The 22036-nt window shown below is 56.5% G+C and overlaps 2 protein-coding genes across 4 annotated transcripts in view; both read right to left on the reverse strand.

The window, feature by feature from the left end:
* Positions 1-353, reverse strand: part of LOC144220381 (uncharacterized) — a gene marked incomplete at its 3' end in the record, with an annotated part of 954 nt that extends 601 nt beyond the window's left edge. Inside the window, exon 1 of the mRNA XM_077750591.1 lies at positions 252-353. Within this exon, the coding sequence (XP_077606717.1) occupies positions 252-353 (102 nt within the window). The remainder of the gene's footprint in view (positions 1-251) is intronic.
* On the reverse strand, positions 7-21898 carry LOC144220344 (nucleolar protein 14-like). Of its 3 annotated transcripts, XM_077750543.1 has the most exons (16): positions 21646-21898; positions 18495-18629; positions 17894-18035; positions 13614-13756; positions 13012-13146; positions 12136-12258; positions 11090-11218; positions 9985-10261; positions 8999-9129; positions 8380-8465; positions 7218-7353; positions 5062-5163; positions 4404-4557; positions 2430-2589; positions 1242-1389; positions 7-937 (listed from the first exon to the last, which is right to left on the reverse strand). In XM_077750543.1, the coding sequence occupies exons 1-16, from the start codon at positions 21829-21831 to the stop codon at positions 911-913; spliced, it is 2214 nt and encodes a 737-aa protein (XP_077606669.1). In that variant the 5' UTR covers positions 21832-21898; the 3' UTR covers positions 7-910. The 3 variants fall into 3 exon arrangements, with proteins under 3 accessions (XP_077606669.1, XP_077606668.1, XP_077606670.1); XM_077750542.1 differs by lacking the exon at positions 7-937 and having other exon boundaries at positions 1082-1389; XM_077750544.1 differs by lacking the exons at positions 7-937; positions 1242-1389 and having other exon boundaries at positions 2436-2564.
* Between the last annotated feature and the right edge of the window lie 138 nt (positions 21899-22036).

Raw genomic sequence — 22036 nt, forward strand, 5'->3', positions numbered from 1 at the left:
AAACCGCTCACAATGGGCGCCAGCGGCCCGCCCGCCGTTTCGGGCGCACACGGGCAGCCTTCGCTTGTACCCCGGAGGCCAGGGGTGCGGGGCAGCCAACAGGGAGCCACACGATGGGGCAAGACCGTGAACCACCACGTCTGTGGTTCCAGAAGAGGTAGCCGGGCTTCTGAGGAACCTAGAAGGTTCCTCTCACATAGCTGTGCCCTGGAACTCAGGCCTCTGGCCCCACGGGCACAACCCCCCGTCACCCTCAGCCAGCACAGCTGCTTCCAGGGCCCAAATCCCTGTCTCCACAGGAGCCGGATGTGCGGCGTGGTCAGCTCAGCTCGCCCAGGGTCGGTTAGCGCCATCGAGGCCAAATCCCGCAGGGCCAGACACTCTGCCCATTAAAGGACAAGCCACAGCCGCACCGACAGTAAGATGGCACAGCTGTTGACGCCTTAGCCTCATCAACTTCTACACGGTGAGGTGGCTCCATGTGGACAGAGGCCCGGCAGCCCGGGCTCGGAGGGTGACCAACAAGGACAGCTGAGCGGCCTGTCCGTGTGCTAGCGGGGGAGACGTGACAGACACACGTCGTGGAGGAGAGAGCAGGGAGGGCGTGAGCGGCCGGGGCCACTCCCCCCGGGGCGGCCGGGCTCCCTGAGGACAGCGAGGGCATGAGCCACCTGTCTTTAGGGACAGTGCTCCAGGCCGAGGGAAGGGCGAGCGTGAACTCCGCAGATGAGGGGGTCCGAGCGGGTGAAGAGCGTGCCCGCTCGCCTGGCCTCACGCACCACAGTCCCGCCTTCGCCTTCTGTCTGCTGGGCCCGGACGGCCGCTCGGACAGAAGCCCGTGGCCGGCTGGGGACGACTCCGGAGAAGACCGGGTGGGGGGCGGGGGGATGTGAGGGTCGTGAAGGCACAACTAACACATGTGCCACTGGACTGGCGGCTGTTGAAGACACAGGTTGAGACAGATCGAGGGGGGTCCTTCGTGGCTTCTGCACCTCGTAAAGGACGGCGGAACTGTTCTCAGAAAACCCGTGAGGCCCGGGGCGACGCGGAGCCCAGAGCCGCTGCCCAGGCTGGAGGGCACGTGACCACAGGGCAGCTCTCAGACCAAGGTGCCGAGCAGACGCCGTGGGGAGCACAGTGCCTTCCCGTCACCCCCCGGCCGCGCCGGTGTCCCCGATCGCTAGAGCCACGGAACGTCGCCTGCCCTGCTCCCCACGCAGGGGGCAGCCCGGAAGCCTCACCTGGAGCTCCGGGGGCTGACTGCGGGCGGCCAGGTACTCCGTCAGCAGGGCGCGGAGGGGCCGCACGATGTCGTGGAAGGACGGCAGGGAGCTGTACAAGAGCACGCAGCGCTTCACCAGAGCCAGACACACGGCTAGGCACGACAGTCTGCAAGGGGGCGACACCCGGCGTCAGGGCAGGAGGGAGACGGGAGCTGGCTCCTTCCGGCGGCTCACTGCCTCCACCAACCGTGCTGGCAGCACTCAACCCTGAGACCCTGACCCGGGCCACGTAACAACTTTGAAAAGAGTGGCTCCGTGTTAGGTTTTAAATTACTATTTGCAAAATCAAGCAGACAGATCTTAAAAATTCTAGGAAAGTTGTTTTCTTTTTTCTTTCATGGGCTGGGTGGACATTTCTCCACAGAAGACATGTAAGTGACCAATAAGCAGGGAGCCTGGGGGCTCAGTCGGTTGAGCGTCCGACTTCGGCTCAGGTCATGATCTCATAGTCCGTGGGTTCGAGCCCCACGTTGGGCTCTGTGCTGACACCTCAGAGCCTGGAGCCTGCTTCGGATTCTGTGTCTGCCTCTCTCTCTGCCCCTCCCCTGTTCATGCTGTCTCTCAAAAATAAACTTAAAAATTTTTTTTAAATGGTTAAAATGGCAAACCTTCTGTTGTGTACTTTACTACAACAAAAGAATACTTCAAAGAACCCCTAATTTAAAAAATCAGAGAATAAAGACCTCTGACAAAAATCCCTGGTCCTCCTCCTGTAGATGGGTGTTTGTGACCCGCCCCTATTCACATGTTGAAACCCAGTCCCCAATGTGACGGCATCTGGAGGTGATTAAGTCTCCCTATCCATGAACATGGGATCCATTTATTCAGTGATCTCTTGTAGTTTCAATAGTCTTTACTCTCCTTGGTTAATTCCTATATTTCATTCTTTTTGACATTATTATAAGAATTTTCTAATTTTCTTTTCAACTGGCCACTGTGTATAGGGAAATGCAGCTGATATTTTTATTGACTTTGTATTCTGTTCCTTCACTGAAATAACGTTTCAGATCTAACAGCTTTTCTGCAGTTTTTAGACTCTGCAGAGTGGACACGGGTGCGTCCTTAGGGTGCTAGGTCCCAGTCATGTCGGGCTCCAGGCCAGGCACTGAGGCATGCCCTCCCAGGAGCCCCAGGCCCTATACTTACCTCGTGTGGTTGGCCTCTGTCTTAGTCTGGGCCTTCAGTCCACTTGCCCAGTGAAGGGAGAGGCCTCTCCTCTGCCACGTGGCTATGTCCTCTTCATCAGAAACCAAGAGCAGCTCCGAGTTCTTCCCAGATGCTCTGAAAGGGTGCACCAGAGTGTAACCTGAATTCCAAGTGGGACAAGGACAGAGACGGCCTCTGAGCATTACTGGGCTCAGGGGGCAGGCTCTACATGGTGAGGCCTATAGAAAATTCACTTCTGACACAAACAGCCTATTTTTACCACGCACAGGTGGGACTGCAGCTTTTGTGGGGGTGCTTGAGGGGACAGACCAGGCTCTTGACCTCACCAGGGAGGTGGGCAGTAGACCCCCCCCACACGACAAAAGTGAACAAGACTCTGTACCAGAGACGATGGTGGGGCGCCTGGGGGGCTCAGTCGGTTAAGCGTCCGACTTCGGCTCGGGTCATGATCTCATGGTTCATGGGTTTGAGCCCCGCATCAGGCTCTGTGCTGACAGCTCAGAGCCTGGAGCTGCTTCAGATTCTGTGTCTCCCCCTCTCTCTCTGTGCCTCCCCTGCTCACACTCTGTCTCTCAAAAATAAATCAACATTAAAAAAATTAAAAAAAAAAATAAGAGATGACGGTGGGCAGAGGAGGAGCAGAGCGGGGGAAGGTGGGAGGCGGATGGTAGTTAACCAACCAGGTCAGAGAACGCCTGTTGCACAGGATAAACGCCAGTGGAGAGGACTTAACCCAGTTACTGCCCAGAAGAGCAACTGAGGCAGTGGGTACGGCCTCCCAGGCCTGCCGGGGTCCAGGCACGGCAAGGCCAGCAGTGGCAGGGCAAAGGGGGAAGGGGGGGGCTGGCGGCCAGCCCGCCCGCCGCCTCCCTGTACCCCAGCATCCAGTGCGTCCTGCTGCAGCCTTCACCGTGGGCTAGGCCCACCTCCCAGCAGGCTCCCGGGGCCCAGCTACGCCTCCGGGCCAGGCAGCGCGGCCGGCACACAGAGCATGCGGCGCGGGGTCAGTGTGACCGGGGAGCAGAGCCGCGTGGGGGAGGCTTTACTGTGAGGTCATGAGGGGACAGGACGGGCCCCATGTTTAGGCCACTGGATGGAGGGGCTGTGGGCACCCTCGGCCGCACCCCTGAAGATTTGAAATCGCCCCCCGCCCCCACCCCAGCACTAGTGAGGCGCTCCGCACGACAGGCGGCGTCAGATCTGCATCTTATCCCGGAGACACGATCTACAATCGGGGCAGGAAAGGTGACCCTACAGACACAGAAGAGCGAGGGGCAGAGACAGAGTGACGCCTCGACAACCCAAGAGGGAAGCCGGGTGGTGGTCACGTCCTGGGCGCGGGAGGCCAGCAGGGAGCGGAGAGTACGGGACAGTCTGGAAGATCAACAAACGCTACAACTCCTTCTTGTTATGTTGCTTTGACGGTTAGTCGTCCCAAAACTCCCGCGGCAGAAACTAGAAACTACACAGAGCAGGGCTGCGGCGCTAGAAAGACCACCTGAGCCACGCAGAGTGAGGGAGGTGTTCTTGCTGCACAGAGAAGGCAACGAGAAAATAGATCTTAATGATGTACTCATTTAACCCAAAATGTGAAAACATTATTTCAACACACAAATATTATCAAAAAACCTGAGCTGTCGTATGTATTTTTGACAGGAAGCATGGTCGTCCGGGCTGTGTGTCACGCCCAGCACGCCACCGTCCCGGCTCATGGGTGTGGCTGCCACGGTGGACACAGAACGGGGTGCAGTGTGTCCACACAGCCATGCTCGCTCGCTCTCAAAGATAAACATTAAAAAAAGTGGGGGAGGAAAGGCTGCGACTCTGGATGGCAGGGCTCCGGACGGTTTGGTCTCTCTAGCGTTTCCGCGTCCCACACGCTCTACGGTAAGTAGGAGCCCCTTTTAAAAGCCCTAAAAAGGATGCTAACGTGCATCCCTCGCGCCAGCTCACCTCGGCTTGGCTTGTTCGGAGTTGCGATGTGGAGAATCCCAAGGAGGAAATTAACGAGCTCGGGTATGAACCTCTGGGACAGGGACACGTAATCCAGGAACAGGCAGCACACGAACAGGCCCTTCACCGCATCCGGCAGGGACAGCACGGGGCACTGGCGCGGGACACGGGGCACGGTTAGTGGTCAGGAGCAACGTTCCGGAAGGCTGCGCCAGGTAGGCGACCTGGCTTCCCGAGCGCGGCCCCAGAGCCTCGTGTGCAGAGGTGCATGTGTGTGCCCCTCGTGGCGCGGCATTCAGGGGAGGGGCCCCTCGTGCTCTCCCTTCCCGGGGACAGTTACCCCGGCAAGCAGCGCTGTCGGCCACCAGCCACGTGGGGACCAAGGAAGACGCCACTATCGGGGCTTTTTTAAGCCACGAGGGGAACAGAACCCCACAATGGCCTTGATGCCTTTGCCTCGCACTTACCTTATCTGGTGTCACAGCCTCTGTAATCACATCTGGGGCCACTTCCAGCCTCAGAGATTCTGACTGGTTGTCTCCACAGGACCCCCCCCACTGCCTGCCTCCCCTCTGCTGGGTGACTTTCCCTCCATGTGGCCCTGAAGGTCACCAGCCTGGCGCCGCCGTGGGCTCCCTAAGCAGGGCCGAGGACGCACCTTGGTGAGCAGCTGACTCATGCACACAAGCGCAGGCGTCACGACTGGGTGCCTGAAGTCGGAGGTCGGAAACAACATCCCAGCAAGTTTCAAATAAATGAGCTGAAAGACAAAAGCGTTACCATGTGGATTAAAAACAGTAAAGTAGGAGCGCCTGGGGGCTCAGTCGGTTAAGCGTCCGACTTCAGCTCAGGTCATGATCTTGCGGTTCGTGGGTTCAAGCCCGGCGTCGGGCTCTGTGCTGACAGCTCGAAGCCTGGAGCTGCTACAGATTGTGTCTCCCTCTCTCTGACCCTCCCCTGCTCGTGTTCTGTCTCTCTCTTTCAGAAATAAATAAAACATTAAAAAACAACAACAGTAAAGCAAAGCTTAAATGCAGCCTTTACGAAGGGCCCGATGACCAGCGGGCTCTGAGCGACCTGGTGAAGGGCGGGGGAGATGTCCCACCTTCGCCGCCATCTGGTGGCCAGGGCGGCGCCCCCCTGCACACGCTGGCGCACGCCTGTTCTCTCACACACCACACGTGCCACAGTCCCCAGGGCGGCCGCTAGCGCTGACCAACACGCCGACAGCCTGGCAGAAGCGGACAGCTCACCCAGGTGACTCCTCTTAAACACATGAGCACGTCCTCGGCCTGACTCCCAGTGGGAGCCATGATGGTTTGTCCCTCTCATCAGCAAGGAAAAGCGGCGAGGCTGCTGGCGAGGCTTGGGGACCGGGAGACGGGCAGTGTAGACAGACAAGCGCGGGGCCGGGGAGCGGAGAGAAGAATGCGTGGAGTCCCGCTGCACCAGGCTCGGCCCGGCCCCGAAGAACCCGGGTGTGAGCAGTGGCTCTGGGGACATGAACGAGACAGACGAGGCCGCGCACAGTGGACGGTGGCCCCAGAGACGGCCGGAAGAGGGCAATAACCAGAAGCAGTTACTTTTCGGGGACTCACCGGGCCAGGAACGCCCACAGACTACCCACCCCGGGAGGCACCCAAGAGCCTGGTTCAGAGATTAAAGCAGAAAAGCATCGGATCTGCAGATCCTTCATCTTGGCAACCAAGAAGTCCCCCAAAATACCCAGAAGTGGGTCACTCGGAAGATGTCAAGCCCACCCCAAGAGACCCCACCCCCTCCTTCCTGCTCCTGGAGGGGGCTCGACAGTCAGCCACACACCTATAGGAAGGCCTTCAGCAGAGCCCTCGCCCTCACCCTGACCGGGGACTCCAGGGAACACAAGGCACAGGGAGGCAGAGGAGGGTCGGGCTCTTCCCCCGCCCCTGCCTCCTCGCTCTGCCAGCAACGGACCACGAGCATTGGCTAAAGAGCCATCGTGATGGTTGATGGCCCCGGTTTAGTGACCGCTGCACCCAGGCAGTGACGCAGCCCCGTTCCGGGTCAGGTCAGGAACCCTCACGTCAGGTCTCCAGGGCGGGTGTTACTGTAACCATCACCCCCGCTTCCAGACAAGGAGAATGGCCAGGGCCACGTGGCTCATCTAAGGAACGGAGACGGGGCCCAGGCGCCTGCCTATGCCCCGCTGCACGGTCCCCGCGCCAACACTCCACGGGCAGACAGGCCGCATCTCCTCGGCCACCAATCAGCAGTTCAACGGGAGAGTCTGCTAAGGGCTGAGGTTCAGAGAACGAAGTCGCAGCAACAGCACATGGACGCTGGCTCAGATCCTGGAGAAGCTTTAAAACCAGGCACATAAATCCCATGCTTTTGTTTGTGAATCACTGTTACTTCGTTCCCACAGAAGAGCCTAGAATACGGGACAGACTGAGTAAGTACTTCTTGAAAGTCACTGAAGTGGACAATGCAGCCCGCGACTGTTACAGGCCACGCAGGTGCCCGGGGGAGCAGACTCCGGGGCAGGGCGGCGCAAGGGCTCGCGTCCTTAGCAAAGCACACTCGTTCTGTTCACCCGGAAGTCTCTGCCACCAAGGCCACACTCAGCCCCATTGGCATGGAATCAAACCACAGTCTCTTCTCTCTCTTACGAAACACAGTTTAGTTCATTGTTAACGGATACACACCCCTTCCTACTTCGTTCCAGCCTGTTCTCCAGATCAGTCTGGAAGCTCTGGGGTACAGCAACCCTGCCCAACTACACACACTGTACTCAGTCAGCCCTCCCAGCGGCCAAGAGCGCTGGCCCCTGCTCACCACGTCCAGGCCCGGAAACGCCGCCCGGCCTCTGGCCTCAATGGCTCCTTCCATCTCGTGCATGGCGTCTCGGAGGACAAACTGTATGCAGTTGCTTGCAGATTCAGGAAACATCTGGCAAAGATTATATAAGTGCCTGTTAATCAGAAACACAGGTCAGGGGAAAATGACTCCGGAGAACAAAAACAGAAAGAGCCCTCAAACATCATGGCCACCGCTTCCCTGCAAGGTCACCTGCCGACTGAGCACAGGCACTGGAAGTCCGCGCAGGGACCCACTTTTCCTCTTACTGACCTGCCTGGCGTCCTTGCCGATCCAGATTATTCTTCTGGCAGGGCTTGTTTTATAACAATCTACACTCACTTTTGCCGTCTCTTTAAAAGCCCTGACGCTTTAGTAGCAATGGTAGTTGAAGGATAAGGCCGTCAGGACACATCTTACAGGCCAGACTGAGGGGACCGAACCAAGGCGCTGTCCACAGGGACCCGCCGGGTCCTCACAAGCCCGGCTGTGCTGGCAGACGGTGGCCCGGGGGCTGGGGTGCGCAGCGTGCAGCTGGCCCCAGATAGACACCCATAAGCTGCTGGCACTTACTGACCCTCCCTCCCTGCACCTCCTTGCAGACGCCCTGGCCTGAGGGCCGCGCTCCAGCAGCTGCCTTTGCGGGGGTTCTAGCACAGGAGGGCTCCAGCCACAGCCAGGCAGGGCGGGAACTGGCGGGCCAGAGGGACTGGCTTCCCTGGCGCTCACAGCACGAGGCTGTCAGGCTCTGCAGAGGCGTGGGCCCAGAGCGGGCAGGTGCCTGCACTCCGTGAAGGAGTCTACCCCGTGTCCCTGACAGCTTTCACCCGTCCGAGCAGAGCCTGAAGTTTTATCGGTGAACAAAACAGAAAGTTAACCTTGAAACAAGTTTAAAGTGTTCAAGTGTCTCAAAGTCGACCTGTTTGCAGTTAGCACCTAGCTCTTGGGGGGGGGGGGGGTGGGGCGTGCCGACGCCAGGCATGGGGGCGTCAGCGCTGAAATCACTGTAGCGGGTGTGGGCAGGGGGCGCCGTTTACAAGGGCAACCTTAGGAACTCCAAGGTGTGTTTTTGTGGCTGTTAAGTAGGATGAAAGTTGTTCAACTCAGCCCCACACTCCAGTTCACCACCATCAGTACTTACACAACCAATTTATCAATTACTCTGAGGTCTGGTGGGTCGTTTGTGGCCAAATCTCCAACGTACTCCAAAAGGAAGCCAAACAGTTTCTGCAGAAACACGGGTTGGGAAGAGTTCAGCACTGACTCGGGATAAAAACCACAGGTACACAGGGCACTGTCACCCGTGCTCTGGCTGAAGCGTGTGCACACGCCTCAGGGCCACTGATGGGGGCACCCGATGGAACGCGGGCCAAGAAGCCTGCTGGCCGCTGGGGGCGGCGGGTTGGCCGGAGGCTGCGGGCTGAGGTGTGCGCTCACGCAGCGCGGTGACAACACGCAGGCCTGCAGAGCGACCAGAGCGCGCCCAGCACTGCGCCCCGTTCCGTAAACGTGCGGCACCTACGAGAAGTGGTGGCACTGCCCCAGCTACTCGTCTCCCGAGTCCGGCTCTGCCACCGACGGGTGAGCCACTCCCTGAGCCTGCAGGCACCACCGCGCCTCCTCCGGGGCCTGTGTGGGCGCCAGAGGTGGCCTGGGGCAGGGCTGGCCCTCGGCCTGCGCCGGGCTCGGGGCCGCAGGGCACGGAGGCCCACCTCACAGCGGTCAGCGTGCTGACAGAGCGCGGCGACCCCGACACGTACTTCTAATTTTGCTTTGTTTCCCGCCGCGAGGCTGGGGTGGTTGCAGGCCTTGATTCTCTCCAGCACCAAGAGCTGCTCTTCTGTCGATTTCCCCGATAATAAGGACCGAAGTTCCTCGTAGGACTCAGGCGCTGTCGAAAACACAAAAATGTGCCTCAGTTACTGTTTACAGTGAGATGTTCCTGATATCACGGAGGTTGAAAATAGAAAGGAACATCAGGGTTATAACTTCACCAAGACACAATTTCACGTGTATTTCACAGATACGTTTCGCCTCCCACTCCAGCCACCTCTGTACATCTAAGATGTGCGTCCTCGGCCGAGGTGAGGTGGGACGGCTACGGCCAGTGACCAGGCCCACGACAACCACCTCAATGAGAAAAGGACGCCCCAAGTGCACACGGGGCGCTCAGGTGGCAGTTCTGGTGACCAGGCAGGCTCAGGATGCGGTGCAAGAAGCCAGTGAGCAGAGCGCCGCTGCCCCAGGCTCCCACAGGTCACAGGCCTCGCCCGACGTGACCCCTCTGGGTGTGACCGTATGCCCTGGGACAACCTGGGGCTGCTCCTCTGCAAACTGGACAACACGATGCACGTTTGGGATGGGATGCCACGTGGCCACGTGACTGGCCGGGTCCGAACGCAGGAAGCCTCCTCCCAGGCGACGACCCAACCTCCCAGGCCCTGGCCTCGGGGGCGGCCGCGATGCCACAACAAAAGGCCGGCTGTGGACAGGGCACAGAGACCTCCTGAGGTCTCCATGTGGGGTCTTCACGCTGCTGCGGGCCCGCAAAACCATCTGCAGCCACACGACAGAGGCCGGACACCGAGGAGGGCGACACCACAAGACTTCAGGGGTGGACAGGTGCCTGTGTGCCCAGAAGTGCGCCCTCGGTCTCCGCTGCGCAGACGCAGCCCCAGTGAGGCAGACCTGTCACCAGGTCGAGGAGGTCACCCCCAGACGGAAGGAGACCCGGCGGTCTGTCTACCTGCAAACGTGTAGGGCAGCTCCGCTCTGGCATCCTCTCGAGCTCTGGGACCGTCGCTTTGCGGCCTCTCCCCTGGAGCCCGCCGGGTCTGTCCGTCCTCGCCCACAGGCTGCCCACTCTCCTCCTCGCTCTCCACGTCCGATTCCAGGTCCGAGTGCCGATCGGAGCCACTGCTCTCCTCGGAGTCCTCCTCACTGGGGTCGTCACCCTGCGCCTCTGCGCCCTCGTCGTCACTGGCTTCCCTGCTTTGCTCTTCCTCGATGCTCACCTTCCCGTCCTAGAGGGGAACAGGCGGGGGAAGCGCAGGCCTCACTGCCCCGGGAGAGAGCAGCTGGCACGTCCAGGAACCACGTCAGGGCGCTGCGCACAGGCGCACACAGCCTGGGTGACACTCGTCCTCGGGGACCTGGCGCCGCCTCGGTGCGCTCCTGAGCCGCGGGGCCTACTGACGGCCTCCCGAATCCTGGTCGCCAGGGCTCTGGGCAAGGGTTAGCTTGTGCCACAGAGCAGCAAGGCGTGGAGGGCGCACCAGCAGCCACGGGCTCCGGCGGCTGTGTCTGCGGTCTCACCACTGGCTTTGGGGCTGGGGGACGGCAGGTCGGCAGGGGCTTCCTGACACCTGGGCTGCGCCTGGGGGTGACCCCCGACTGTGCCCTCCGGCTGAACAGCCTAGTTTTCTGGGAGCGCTCCCTTTCCTGCCTTGGGTCCTTCTCTGCTCAAAACACTGCATGTGTGTTCCCGCCCTGAAACCTGACTGATTCACTCTAAAGGGGAAAGGGTGTAGACTTTACAGACCTTGTGAACCAAAAACTACCAGTCTTAGCAACTCGATTATTTGATTCAACTCCCTCCACAGCAATGCTAGTCTTCCTAAGCCAAAGTGGCCGACGTTAACAGCACACAACGGGGGGCCAGCGTGCCCCCTCCTCCGGGCAGCCAGCCTGCCGCCAGGAGTGGGACCTGACCCTCCACCCAGACACAGAGCGACCGAGTGGCCTCGGAGATTTACACTTCCCACCCGTGATGCACCCGTTAAACAAGACACGAGAAGCTGTCCTTGTGAATTCAAGGACCAAGCCACCAGCAAAGGCAAACCACCACTCACTTTGTAAGAGAGCAGGCGCCTGTCCTCTTTGTCCAGAACAAAGCCATCGCTCAAGTCGTCCGCTGACTGATGTGCTGGTTTAGTATCAGCCTCTTCGTCCTCTCCCAGCATCCTCCGCAGCCTCGCAGCCTGAGTAGGAAGAAAGCAAGGCTGTCTGTCGGGCTCACAGAGCCCAGGGGCAGGAGGCACGGCCCCTGGGGCAGCGGCTGGGAGCCTGCTGCCCTCTCTCTAATGTGCAGGCGCTGGTGGGCATCAAGTAGAAGACTCCCTATTGCACAGAAATGAAAATGAATGCTGTGGCACAAGAATGTTCCAGTCGCAAGGAAGGGAAGCCTGTTGTTCTAAGGACTTTCTGGCCTAATTATGCAGACTTCACTCCCCAGCACACAGCCACAGAAGAGGGCAGGCACCTCTCGGTGAGGTCTGCGTGTCCCAGCCAGGAGCCCAACTCCACCGCTCTCTGGAAACATGCAGCCAACCAGACGCAGAACCGGGTGCCTACGTTCATCGAGTTTTTAAAACGTTTACTCGCTAACTTAATTTTTTAAAAATGTTTTTTATTTTTGAGATAGCACAAGCAGGGGAGGGACAGAGAGGGACGGAGGATCCGAGGCAGGCTCTGCACTGGCAGCAGAGAGCCCGATGCAGGGCTCAAACTCACGAACTGTGAGACGGTGACCTGAGCTGAAGTCAGATGCCTAACCAACTGAGCCACCCAACTGAGCCACCCGGGTGTCCTGATTTTTGTTTTAACATATAAAATTTTAGAAGCCTTCTTTAAGGCACAAAAAAAGTTGAGAAAGCAGGCATTATGTTGTTAGCAGTGGCTCTGAGTCATAAGGATCAGAGCAAACATTCACTGGTTATTTGGTATATTTGAATGCTATCTGCATTTTTTTGCTTTTATAATAAAAAGGGATATTTATAGTAAAATAAACATAAACTTCAAAGAATCTAAGGGGACTCTGTTGATAAAGCAGTGCGTCTGCGGCGCCCTCACAGAAGGCCGAAGAAAGGCCTCCCACGCGGCCCGGCCACAGCCCCACCTCCAGCTTCTCCAGCCGCTCCTGCTCCTCCTTTGCCAGCTCCTCTTCCGTCTTCATCCTGTTAGAGGGCTGGGCCTTCATTTCAAAGCCAAGTTCACGGACCATCATGTCATAGGCGTCAGGCTAGGGGCAGAAAGAAGAAACTTTTCATTTTTAGTTTTTTGTTTTTTTAATGGCCTGCACAGCCAGCTTCCTGCACCGCCAGTAACCCCTGGACGCCACAGTGGACAAAGCCAAACCACAGCTGGGTCTTTTCTTCTTGAAAGAAAGCTGTTCGAGTCAGTCTTGGGGACGCTTTAAGTGAGATACATAGAATTTTTCACTGCTGGGAAATTCTTCTGAAAACATACCTGCTTTAATAAAAGTAACCGCTGCTCACTTAGGCATGAAGCCCACAAAACGCGGGTTGCGTCAAGGCAGCAGTGATAGTGAGTGACTCACAAAGGTGGATACTGGCCACACGACACGGTCATTGGGTGAAATCCTAGGTGTCTCCTGGAAGCCAGTCACTCATGTGGGTGCAGCTTTCCCAACAATTCAGACTAAAAAGAACGCGGTAGGAACCATACATCGTTTGGAGGGGAAACTAAGTAACTGTACACACCGACAACCAAATGTGTGACAGAATTCAAACACCAGCTGACGGAGGCCTCAAGGCTCTGTAACAAAACACGAACATTTTCTTTAGCTTATTCAGAAGCAGACACGGAAGTCACTTTTTGTCTCTTTCTACGCTGACGCTGTATGCATCGGAGAAGTGCCTGCCCACGGGGGACGCAGGGCCCAAGAGGAAACCCTTGTGGACGTCAGGACAGGCCAGAGGCAAAGCCAGCCACCACGTTTCCCCAGAGAAAGGTCAATCAACTCAGCTCCCACCTTGGGCTTCTCCTTCCCGTCCCTGCTGTCAGATCTGGGCGTTTTGTGTACGAGCAGAGTCTGGATCTCTTTCCAGTCCTGGTCCAGCTTCTCCGTGAGCTCCAGGGCACCTTCTCGCTGCGCCTGCCTCTCCCTCTGGGGAAAGAGAACAGATGGCGCGTGACGCCGCTGCTGGCCCGACCGAGCCGCCCACGCCAGTGTCCAGGCCACACTTGATGCAGGCTCAACACTTAACGTATCAGCAGAGTAGAGAAACCGTGAGAAATTCGTATCGTAAAAGCAAAGCTACAGAATCTCATCACTCAGAAGTAATTTCCTGCTATAAACTACTCATCGAGATGCTCCGAGCAGTCAGCTGGTAGTGAAACCATGATAAAACAATGTCAAAATACAAAACCAACCAGACAAAACACACCCCTCCCAGAAACACAACAGACTATGAGAAGTATACGCATGGTGAAACCTAAAATATGCCTATTCACAATTAATGCTTCTATTAAGCACACAGAAAATGTTAAACGCAGCCTAAAAACGCACGGGAAAAGTCCCCAAGCATTGTGAGCGTCTCTGTGGCAGAGGCCCCCCCGCGTCTGCCTGTGCACCTTCTCCTGTTTCGATTGTGCGATGAGCTCCTCAATCAGCTCTCTGCGTGACCGTGGGTTCCCCCCCTCCTTGCCTTGCTGCTGAGCGGTCTTCTCGTGAAGGAGTGCGCCCCCGCCTCCAAAATGGGTGGCGGTCAGCTCGGCTGCGGACAGAGAACAGAAAACGCGTCTGTGAAGCCCGGGTGCTGGCGCAGGACCCGCTCCCTGCCAGGGTCCACCAGCGTCTAGCGGGTGTGGTCGGGAGAACCAACTCCGTGTACCGGAAGAAGCGGTCACATGCAGCAGCTGCACGAGAAATACCCAAGACAAGCCCTCCAAGAAAACCCAGACACGAAATACCACCTGACCTCGACCTGATGGCTAGAAACCCCAAGGATCTACTTGCTAATTACGTTCAAGTCTCATGAAAGACCAGCAAATTCAGGTAAACGAGCTGAACTCTGGGTCTTAGGAGGGGAAGTCCAGGATCAGGCCACGTCAGAGCCCACATTCTTCATGCCTTCTCGGGCAAGGACTCAGAGGTCAAAAAGTCCTGAGGCCAGGAACCCAAGCCAGTGGCGTAAGACGCTGCTGTTCGGCCGGCCCCGATTACCAGGGCAGTTACTGTGGGAATCATCCCCTCTGGAACGGAAAGAACCCTTAAAACCCAGTATCTCAGATGAGAAAATGGAGGCTCAATCCCCTTCCAGTAATAGGAACAGATCTTCCAGGCTGCTTTCCCCAGCGGGGCCCCCAGTCCCACATGGCTGGCGGCCTCGGCCCCTGCCCTCGTTCCCTGCCACACCCAGGCAGGCACCGCCGCCACCTGCCGCGATGGCGCCCGCACCTGCTCCCCGCCACAGCCACGCGGGGAACGCGTGCACAGGAAGGAAGCGCACTGTACATGACCCACCGACTCCAGCCAGGCTCTGGAGGCTGCCGGTCAGTGACGTCAGGTTTCCACAGCTCAGTCACCAGGGCTGGGGCTCCACTCCCACCCGCTCTCAGCTGAGAAAACCAGAAGCCTCGCCCACCCAACCAGAGAGCGGCTTTGGGGCTCATCCTCCATCCCTCAGTCACTGCACAAGTGGCCGGGCCATCCCTGCCCATCCCTTCCCAGCTACTCAAGGAAACGACCTGAGCAATTCAACCGCCTTTGCCCACATCAAATTTTCTCATTTCTATTGGGTCACTCTCTGATTTCTCTCCCGTCGAAGCACTCTGACCACCCTCCCCCCACCCCACGCCCGCGGGCCCTTTAGTCTTGGCTCTTCCATCAGTGCCCTTGGCTTCCTGCCTCCTCACCAGTTCTCACTGTTCCTACCACGAGGGGCTCGGCGCCCTTACCACTCCTCCCTGGAACGACAGTCTTCTGTGAGTTCCATCTGCCCTTTCCCTCCCGCCCTCAGGCTGCGGCTCCTGGGCTGAGGCCTCCCCAGGATGTCTAACAGCATTTCAAAGCGAATGAAGCCAGTCCGGGTCACAATCTAGCCCATCCCAATGTCTGGCAGTCCCACCTTAGCAGGTGCTCAGGTTGAACCCCTGGGAACCCTCGGATCCCTCCCCTCCTCCCACACCCACATCTAATTCATCCAGCAATCCTGGCTCGGACCTACTGGCCGCGTCGGTCCACGCTCTACGCCCTCTGATGGCTTCTGGTCCTCGGTAGAAGCCAGAATCTTTCCTGCGGCCTTGGTAGCTCTGGTCCACCCGCCTGTTACCACCCTCGCTCCAGGCGCGCTCCCACCGGAGGCGAGGGCCTTCCTGGCCACACGTGCCCGGGTCTTTGCTGGTCACCGCCTTCTTTCTGGGTGAGGCTAAAATCAGGACCACCTGCCTGTCACACCCCTGCCTGGGATTTGTTTTACTTTTACCCTACAGCACTTTGCTTTCAATTATTCCATATAATTTAGTGTTTGTATTTACTGTCTGGGTCTCCCTGGCGGTATGTGAGCTGCAGGAGGGTTCTATTCACTGCTATTCTTATAGCACCAAGAACAGTGCCTGCCACATAAGCCAGTATTTATTAAATAAATGATTCCTCTGCTTCTTGAAAAATTTAATTTATCAGAAAACACTATTTAGTATTTTAGTAATTCAAGACTGTTAACGATATTTTCTGAAAATAAAAATTTACAAACCACCAATTGATAAGGTGGTGTTACATGAGAAATTCAGTCACAGGGCGCCTGGGTGGCTCAGTTAAGTGTCTGACTTCTGATTTCAGCTCAGGTCATGGTCTCATGGTTGTGAGATTTAGCCCAAGTCAGGCTCTGTGCTGACAGTGTAGAGTCGGCTTGGGACTCTCTCTCTGACCTTCCCCTGTATGCACGCACTCTCTCAAAATAAACAAACATAAACAAACAAATTCAGTCTCGGAAAAAAACCTTCCATCTTCAGTGTACTTATGGTAGGATTTAACCAGCAAGGTTTTTTGTTTTTTTTTTTAAATATTTTTATTTATTTCTAGGAGAGAGAGAGAGAGACAGCATGAGCAGGGGAGGGTCAGAGAGAGAGGGAGACACAGACTGAAACAGGCTCCAGGCTCTGAGCCGGCAGTCAGCACAGAGCCCGACGCGGGGCCCAAACCCACAAACTGCGAGAGCATGACCTAAGCGAAAGTCGGACGCTTAACCGACTAAGCCACCCAGGCGCCCCAACCAGCAAGTTTTTTAGATACTATTTATTCTGAAATCCAACTACAGTTTATAGTATGTTAGATGCTTGTTTCTATAGTGTGATAGAGAATAACACCGTGGCTTCAGTTTAGAGTCCAACGCCAAGGGATCTGAGGCCTAGCTCCACCTGGCTGTGCAGCCCCAGGCAAGGTCCCAAGGCCCAGCCGCAGCCTCTGCAGCTGCACAATGGGGAACAACAGCTACCTGACAGGGTTGACCCTCACAATGAACCTCTCCTAATCTAGAAGAGTATACCGCACCATGCGGCTGGACAAAACAGAATGTGTTTCCTAATGATTCAGTTGCAAAGTTTTAGCAGGTATACATATTTTCAAATATAGGAGCTTTTCTTTTCTCGACTGCCTGGGTTTTGACGATCTTATAACCAAAATCACAGGACGCCAGGAAACCTCTAACGAACGGTCAAGCTCCTAAGACCCGACACCGGGAGGAAGACATGGAACCCAGCGTCTTCTCCAGACACCCGAGCAACATGGCCTCTTGTGCCAACAAGGCCGAGGCCACTCACCCTGTGCAGAGCAGGTGGGAAACACGAAGGTGCCAAGCGCCTCCCTTTACCCAGTGACTTATGACCAGCCAGGTGACCGTGTTTCCCAGGTGAGCACGCACAAAAAATCCCCGATAATGAGAAGCGCCAAGAGAAAGGCACAGAAGACGAAGCTGGTCTACCCCCCCAGGCTTGGCAGGGTCGTGGTCCCGTCCGCAGTGCCGTGGAACAGAACCATGGGCTGCTCTAGGTCCTAAGCCTCTGACGGTGGGATCATCCAAAGTTCAAAGGGCAATCATGGCTTCACTGCCCTAGCTTTCTACACACTATGAAGACAAAAGCTTTAAGACAGCTTTAGTTCCTGCATCTTTCTGAAGATGTTGGAAAATGGCACACTAACTTTTTTTTTTAGTTTATTTATTTAGAGAAAGTGCACTTGCTTGCATGCACATAAGCAGGGGAGGGGCAGAGAGAGAGGGAGACACAGAGTCCCAAGCAAGCTCTATGCTGTCAGTCCAGAGCCCCAGGTGGGGCCCGATCACACAAACTGTGAATCATGACCTGAGTCAAAATCAAGAGTTGGACACTCAACCCACTGAGTCACCCAGCTGCCCCAACATTAATTTAATCTGCTTTGTTGCCATCTATAAATAAGAAGCCCAATATTACCCGCTCCCCAAACTGCCATAATTGGTTCCGTGGTAGTAAAGACTATAAGAACCACGTAAACACCGTTGGTACAAACATTCAGACCAAACTGACCAAACTAACAGCAAAGCAGCATGGGTCAGCGCAGAGCGTCAGTGAGGTGGGTTCTGCCCAAGGCTCCGACCCACGGACACAGCAACCACCTTGTCTCTGAGCTATGGGTAAAATGAGCTGGGGTGAAGTTCAAGTAAGATAAAGGATATGGAAGTGCTTTCTCGGCCTACAAAGGCGTTTATCTATGCACGTATACTTCTAGACATAGTGAGAAAATACACAGAAGACCCTGTTACGTGCACAATGTCCTGAGAGGCTAGTGATGTAACACTTGCCCCGCATTCTCCTAGGTCTCCAAGAGGGGCAGGAAGAAAGTAATGACGAGCAGGCTGGCCCCCATTCCCGGCCCTTACCAGACAGCGTCCCTCGCTCCTCAGCGTCACTGTCACTATCGACGATATCATTATGTTTTTCGATGTCTGCCAAAGACTGGCCGTAATGAGTTAATTCTTCATCCTCATTTAGGTTGTAGATGCTTTTTTTTTCATGTTGTCGCTGACAGAAGGGGAAAAAAAAATCAGTTTCCTAAAAGTTCCCCACCATTTAATAGCAAAAATCAGTTATTTTTCATTATGTGCATAATGTAACAATGTAGCCCAAGCAGTTTCCAGCTTATTCGGGTCACATGAGCAGTGATTTGGATGTCAACAGGACCCCTGGATGGCAGCTGGATCGAGGGCCAGCTCGGCCACAGGTCAATCATGCCGCTTTACCTCCCAGGACGCTCCACGGCTGATTCGCTCTATGCCGACCTGGCCACAGCGCAGTTCAGTCAAGAACTCCAGGACGCATCCCCGCTGCGGGCCAGTTCAGATACTCTCCCACCCAACCTGGCCGAGCGTGAGCGCCCACACAGGTGTAAGTAAGCAACGGGTAGGGGGCGACGGCCTTCTCCGTGTGCTTGACGCTTGTGCAGTCTACAGCATAAGGCCCGCGTCCACTTGTCCTGCATACCTGCTGTTCCAGGGCAAACCTCTTCATCATCTTTTCCTCCGGGCTCATGTCGCTACTGTATTCCCCCAAACGCTTATCTGTGAATACATTGGACTTATCCCTTTCCTTGTATTCCTTGAGTAACGTCTGGGTTCGCTGGAAAACAGATCATAGAACAACAACTCACACCGGTCCCGGCAATTCGGAGCGCTGATGGCTTGGGGGTCTTGGTCCCTAAATGTTCCTCCAGGACACAGGATGGTTCCAGTGCCACCTGGTCCTTCTGTACGCCTCAGACCACTGAAACCAACGGTCAAAATCAAGGGGCTGATCTACCAGCTGGAAAGACTGATCGCAGCTGATCTACCAGCTGGAAGCTGGGTTGTCAACACACAATGGAGACAAAGAGGGGACTGCATGGAGCTCAGGGGGTTCCTCAGAGCGGGCTTTAGGACTTCCCCGTTAAAGAAGGTTAAAGAAAAACAGCAGCAACCAAAAGAAAGCAGAACGCTGGAGCACGCGGGGCGTGGGGGAGGGGGGGCTCCATCAGGGGCAGAAGCTGGAGGAGCTACGGTTCTGGCCGAGAGGGAAGGAAATATGAACAAGGACTTGAAGAAGCAGCCATATATGTAAATCGTAACGTCATGACCAATTACAGACACAAACACTGCGGTAAGGAGTGCCTATTTTCTCTTTGGTACATATATGCCTTTATTCATACGCTCAGTCAATCCTTGTTACTCTCGGATTCCAGGTCTGTAAATCTGTCTGCTTTGCTGAAGGTTATTTGTGACCCCAAACCACTACCTGCAGACTCTGGGTGGCACCTAACCTCTCCGTCCACCAGAGGCCTCACCCATAAAAAGGAAGTCATGGTAGTACTCGCCTCAGGCTGTTGGTATGGGAGCACAAGAGTTAACAAAAGATGGCTCAGGACAGAGCCGGGCACAGGTAAGTGCTATGTGTCACACTCAAGTCTGGGTTTGGGTCTTAGCTCACCCACTCCCCACCTGAAGAAAGTTCTGGAACTGTTCTTGTCTCAGGTTCCTCATGTATAAATGGAGATAATAGCAGTACTTCCCTCAAAAGGCTGGTAGCAAAGCAGCCAACAGTGAGGATTCCATATGAACTCCTTAGCACAACGGCCATTCCGTTGTGAGGGATCAAGGACATGTTAACTCTGATTATTTCAAAGTTCTGTAAGAAATGGGGAAGGTGAGGCACAGCTTTGAGACTGTGCTGGGACCGCACGCAGGTGCTGCCCAAAGCGCTGCCACGGACCAGAGTGAGGGCACACAGGATGGTGAATTTACTTCCTTCTAAGGGACCCTCACTGAGAAGACCCAGCCCCTCCCTCCTCCGCCTGGTCTGCTCCCCGCCCCCACATCAAGCTTTAACTGCCCGGATGACCTGAGTTCCCTTGGGACAGCTCTGACCTCTTCCTCCCCATGCTGTGCCACACTCTCCATGACAGCGGACAACAGGGGACAGTGTACCTTCGTCCCCACCTGTAACATTCTGCTCACCCTTCCCAGCTGGAGTGTGACTCCCGCTATGAAGAAGTTTCTGATTTTCCTATTATACCTTCTCCAGACTGTGAGCCCCCAAAGCACTCAGGTCCTACTTCTGATTCCTTCAAAGGCTTGTTTCTACTAAGTACTTGGGCCAAGCACTGGGGATCAGAGGAGGCACTAACACTCCCCCCCAGGCCACGGGCACAGAGCACGCGGTGCCCGGGGCACACAGACGCGTGGCACCTGACAGGTGAATCTGTCAGGTACTCCAGGCACAAGCAACCTGCCCTGTTTGGGCTGCAGGGCTTGGGAAAGTATCAGAAGTGGTGACCTGCACTGGCCCTCGGGAGCTTGGGGGGGATAAGGCAGGCTTTTTTGAACAAACTGAGTTGTACGAGGCAAAGCAAGAACAACAGGTTGAGGCCAGATTGTGAAAGGAGTCCGAGAATGACAAGCTGAGAAGTTTAAAAATAATAATAATAATAATAATGCTCCCTATGTGCTAAATGTGCTATTTATTTAGAGAAAGATGGATATATCATCCCCACTTTAGAAATGAGAATACTGAGGCTTAGGAGGTGAAAATAAACACGGCTCCTATAGAGCCCACACCATCCCATCCGCAAGCCTGCCCTGGGGTTTACCACGGGGAACCCATCACAGGCCATCCTAAGTTTGTCGTGGCCGCTCCTGGCAACAAGGATGCCGTCTGATTCAGTTCAGAGATGGACTGGATGTGTACAGCAGAACAGTCGGCTGTAACTAGAAGGCAGGAGGTTGAGTCTCAGGCGCCCTTATCTCCCAGCAGCTAGAATAGAACTGAGACATTCAAACCAGTGCAACCCCTGCCCCCCTTACCAGTGCGAGACCTTGGGAAACGTACAGCCCTTTCTGCACCTTAATTCTCCCACCTATCTTTTCAATAAGGTACTAATGGATCTTCCTTACAGAAGCAACAAATACCCTAAACAAACCAAAGAACTGTCTCAGGGGCTCTGCATAGATCAGGGAATGCCATCCGCAGATGACTCTGGGGCGCTAACTAGCTAAGTACAGGAAAGAAGGAAGCATTTGTTTCCTCTCAAGGGACAAGGTGCTGCGCTTGGAAACACAGAAACGCTTGCTCTCCAAACGTCTGGGAAGCATCCCGCGCATGCCCGCCCGGAGGACAAGGGCACCCACAATCCCCGAGCCAGCAGCTCAGGGTCCCCAAGAGGCAAGGCTGTAGGAGGTGCGCGCAGGGGTCACGGGACACAGAAGCGATGACCCGCGCCGAAAGGAGACCAGCACGCGTGTACCGCACCCCGGCGGAGCTGCAGCCGCTTTTCAGGGCAAGGTCACTGCCGCGCGTGCAAGGGAAGCCGGCGCGAAGGCTCACACGACACACCAGACACGGAACGCCCAGCTGTGCCGACAGGACCCTGACGCCTGGAAAGAAGCGCATCGGTCTCTCCTGGCGGCCCCGAGGCGGCAGCGCCCATCGGACCCCGTTTCACCGCCGAGGGACCGCGGCGGCCCCGGGCACGTGCCCGCGGCTCCCCCCGACTCCCGTTTCACAGCCCCGGGCACGTCCCCGCCGCTCCCCCCGACTCCCGTTTCACCGCCGGGGGACCGCAGCGGCCCCGGGCACGTCCCGGCTACGCGACCCCGCCGCTCACCTTCTGGACGGCCCGCGCACGCGACACCCCAGGCAGCCCCACGGCGTGGCGAGCCTTCCTGCCCAGGACCGGGAACTTCTGCCGGTTGACCTTCACTTCGAACGGGTTGGGGCTGGGCCTCGTGCGGCCTCCAGCCGGGGCCCCCAGGGCCTTCCCGCGCGCCGCGGCCCTTCCGGCCTTCCCCATGGCTCGCCCGCGTCACCGCCAAGGCGCACTCGGCGGGCCGCACGGCACGGCTCACTCCCTCCGGAAACGCACGCGGGAACCTGAGAATCGCCCCGCCCGCGTCCCGCGATAACTGAGCCAGCGAGAAGCACACGCGACCGGCAAGCTGGCCTACGCGCCTACAGGCGAGCGACCACAGCTCCCAGCAGGCCACGCTCTCGCGACC

The sequence above is a fragment of the Crocuta crocuta genome, unplaced genomic scaffold (genome assembly GCF_008692635.1).
Source record: "Crocuta crocuta isolate KB4526 unplaced genomic scaffold, BGI_CrCroc_1.0 scaffold179, whole genome shotgun sequence".
NCBI classification, from domain to species: Eukaryota; Metazoa; Chordata; class Mammalia; order Carnivora; family Hyaenidae; genus Crocuta; species Crocuta crocuta.